Below are 3,954 nucleotides of genomic sequence, written 5' to 3'. Positions count from 1 at the left end.
GAAAATATTTCAAGCATCAGCACAATAAGCAGGGTAGTGAGATTCGCATGCTACAGGTATGTTGATGAGTTGATCAGAAAAACTACAGAGCTGGCAGTTAAATAAATTGCAAACATTTCCCCAATCAAAGAGATAAATTAGTACAAGTTGTTGACGTTTGCAAAATAATAATTTGCTATCCCAGCAGAAATATGTTGCATCACATTGAGGAGAAACTTGCTTAGTATCAAAGAAGTGGTGCACTTTTTTTTATTCTTGTGCTCAAAACCCCTATCCGTTACTGCAAATGGAACCGTTTCAGTATTCTAACTGCGGGAAACAGTTCAAGCAATCCACTACCCTGATAACACATCAGCAGAATCACAACGCAGAGAGACCATTCACCTCCTCAGGGAATGGGAAAAGATTGACTCGCTCGTCTCAGCTGACGACGCAACTTCAAGCTCACACCAGGGAGAGACTGTCTATCTGCTCCGAGGGCGGGAAGAAATTCAATCGATCGTCCCATCTGATGAGGCACCAGCAGGTTCACACCGGGGAGAAGCCGTTCACCTGCACTGAGTGCGGGAAGTGGTTCACTCAGTCGTCCAGCTTAATAACGCACCAGCGGATCCACACCGGGGAGAGGCCGTTCACTTGTTCTGGGTGCGGGAAGGGATTCACTCGGTCGACTAGCTTATTGGCGCACCAGCGGGTCCACACTGGTGAGAGGCCGTTCACTTGTTCTGAGTGCGCGAAGGGATTCACTCAGTCGACCAGCTTATTGCCCCACCAGCCGGTTCACACAGGGGAGCAGCCGTACACCTGCGGCGAATGTGGGAAGAGATTCACGCAATCCTCCAACCTGATGATGCACCAGCGAGTTCACACCGGAGAGAGGCCCTTCACCTGCTCCATGTGCGGAAAAAGATTTCCAGATTCTTCTTACTTGCTGAGACACCAGCGGATTCACACCGGAGAGAGGCCGTTCATCTGCACCGAGTGTGGGAAGGGGTTCACTCAGTCATCGGCCCTTGCCAGGCACCAGCGAGTCCACACTGGGGAGAAGCCATTCACCTGCTCCCAGTGTGGGAGAGGATTTGCTCTGTCTTCCAACCTGCTGAGACAACAGAAAATTCACACTGGGGAGAAGATTTAAAAAACTGGGATATATTTTTTAATATTATTTAAAGATTGTGGTTGCCGAGACTCGTTATGTTCTGCAATTCTTGTTGCTGCTAATCACGCCCAGAATTAATCCCTGGTTATTGGGCACAGTTCGGGTTTATTTCTGTTGATGCTAAGAACCCCTGTGGTTGCGCAGTTTAATACAGGCACACCCCGACGTGTAATAGGCGACTTACATAAATGAGCACTTACGTAACCAATTCTTTAAGCCCACTGATGCCCATGTGGTCTCCCCGGCAGAGCTCCGACCTGGTCTCCACGGCGGAGTTCCTGCCTGATCCCCGTGGTGGAGCTCCGACCTGGTCTTGACATGTGACATTTCATGCTGACCCGAAATGTTTCCTATTCATGTCCTCCAGAGACGTTGCCTGACCTGCTAAGTTCCATATAAAAAGTATCCATATAATTGTTGAATTGTTAAGGCACGCAAAGTCACGGACAGGAATTAGTACAGATAGCTGCTAATTGGTGGCCTTGGACATGGTTGGCCAATAGTCTGTTCTTGTACTATATGACTGTCAACAATGGGTTGCAATAGACCCTCTCGACCCGAAACGCCACACATTATTTCTCTCCAGAGATGCTGCCTGTCCCGCTGAGTTACTCCAGCTATGTGTGTCTATCTAGGGATACAGTACTGGATGGCACAATCTGTTACTATTGAATACCAGAGGGCTGTGTTGGAAGGCATGGGTTTGGCACCAGATAATACTGGGTAAAGTGTTGGTGGGAGCAGGTCTGAGTGGTTCTGAATGCAACGTCAGGGTTTTTTTGTGGGAAGATACAAACACGTTCCATCACTGTTGCACCACATTTGCGCAGTGTTGAGTAAATTTTGAAGAAATAAGGAACTTTGTATCTCTAAAGTCTAAAGCCACTTTTGTCAACAGAGGCTAGCGATGGGCAATAAATGCTGGGCTGAAAAACGCATAAATATAATAATATGGGGACAAGCATGGAGGCAATGGAGAAGCAGATTCTCTATGAAAAGGTGAGAGCTGAGGTACTTGTGACTAAACAAACATCTGTTATGAGGAATCACCGGGTTCAGGAGGGGAACACAAGGTTTAATTCGCGAGCTTCTTCTCCAGCCTTGCGCGCCTCCGATTCCGCTCTCAAGCGTGCACCAGTTCGGGCGCATGCGCACTGCCCGCGTGTTCGGGCATGAAGACGGAGGCCGCGTCGCTTTTTACATTGGATTTAGTCCGATGGCCAGTACCGTGTGGAGACGCGATAGGATCAGGTTTTTGGTCGTCACGTAAACCGAGGTACAGTGGAAGCTTTGTTTTCATACTATCCAGACAGATGAAATAATACAACGAACCACAGATAGACACAACATGCTAGAGTGTCTGACGAAGGGTCCCCACCCGGCAGGTCACCTGTGCATTTTCTCCAGAGATGCCACCTGCCCCGCTGAGTTACTCCAACATTTTTGGTGTCTATTTTTTGGTATAAACCAGCATGTGTGGTTATTTTTTATTACAATAGCACACAAAACTACAGCGCAGGAACCGGCCCCTCGGCCCATGATGTTTGCTAGGTTAAACTGATCTCATCTGCGTGTACATGAACCATATCCCTCTATTCCCTGAACTTGCAGGTTCTTCTACTTGGTTCTTCCTGGTTACTTGGTCCTCCAAAATATTCCAAATGGAATTTAAACTGGAGGTGGAGGTGCCTATCTAAACGGCTCTTAAACGCCACTATCGTATCTGCCGCTACCACCACACCTGGCAAGTATATCTATGCCCTCTCATTTGGGACATTTACACCCTGGGAAAAAGTTTTGACTGACTATTCCCATAATATAATATACTTTTATCAAAGTCGCACCTCAATCTGTGAAGTTTGAGAGAAAACCATAAAAATGTATCCAGCCTCTCCTTGTAGCTGAAACCTTCCAATCCAGGCAGCATTCTGGTAAACCTCCTCTGCAAACCCATTGATTCTGCTTGCTCCTGCCTCACTGAATTCGTCTCCAAATACTTTGATTCCATTCTAATCCCCCATGTCCTGTCCTTTCTGACCTACATCCAAGATGCCTCACCTACTCTTCAACAACTTTCAATATCCAGGCCCCCATTGCCTCATCTTTCCCTTTACACCTCTATCCGCCACCAAGAACGTCTCAATGCCCTCTGGTTATTCCTTGAACAGAGACCCAACCAATTAATTTCTACTAACTCACCTCGCCTGGTGGAATTTGTCCTCACACTCAACAACTTCCTTTTTGATTCCTCTCACTTTATCCAAGTTAAAGATGTAGCCAGGGGAACTCGTATGGCCCCCAGCTATGGATGTGTTTTCGTTGCTTACATCAAGCAGTCCTTATTCCAAGCATATGCTGGTACCATCTGGAGGAACTACATATGAACTACAGATTCTGGAATCTTAAGAAACTAAGTACTAGATTAACTCAGTGGGCCAGAGATGCAGCCTGACCGCTGAATTACTCAAGCATGAGTTTTAGAAAAGATTAAAATGTCATACAACACACCCAGCAAAACTTAACGAGTCTTCTGCTCTTCACTTTACTTTGCCGGATCTTGTATGCAAACCACAGATTATGAATTCAAATGGACACACAGAAACAGAGATCAGATTGAAATCACTGTCCTTGCAGGACTTGTTGAGATTCTGGTTGGTAAAGCCTATGGATCCATAAAGAGGCATGGGGTACCAATCCTCAAGAGATTTTTGTTGACTCTCCATAGAACACTTATTTGGCCGCAGCTGAAGTATTCCATCCAGTTTTGGGCATCACATTTTAGGGTGTAAATGTCC

General features: G+C 46.5%; 1 protein-coding gene across 1 annotated transcript; it reads left to right on the top strand.

Moving 5' to 3' along the window:
* The first annotated feature begins 258 nt into the window (after nt 1–258).
* LOC116969030 (gastrula zinc finger protein XlCGF8.2DB-like) lies at nt 259–1,138 on the top strand. Its single transcript, XM_033016002.1, has one exon. The coding sequence runs from the start codon at nt 287–289 to the stop codon at nt 1,136–1,138; it is 852 nt and encodes a 283-aa protein (XP_032871893.1). The 5' UTR covers nt 259–286.
* The last annotated feature ends 2,816 nt before the right edge of the window (nt 1,139–3,954 follow it).

The sequence above is a fragment of the Amblyraja radiata genome, assembly GCF_010909765.2.
Source record: "Amblyraja radiata isolate CabotCenter1 chromosome 42 unlocalized genomic scaffold, sAmbRad1.1.pri SUPER_42_unloc_2, whole genome shotgun sequence".
Lineage (NCBI taxonomy): Eukaryota > Metazoa > Chordata > Chondrichthyes > Rajiformes > Rajidae > Amblyraja > Amblyraja radiata.
Note: the sequence above shows the minus strand (reverse complement) of the source record. Positions and strands in the feature narration are given on the sequence as shown.

Bases quoted from the DNA above. Each gene is read 5' to 3' on its own strand.
- LOC116969030 (XM_033016002.1), top strand. From the start codon at position 287: ATGGAACCGTTTCAGTATTCTAACTGCGGGAAACAGTTCAAGCAATCC.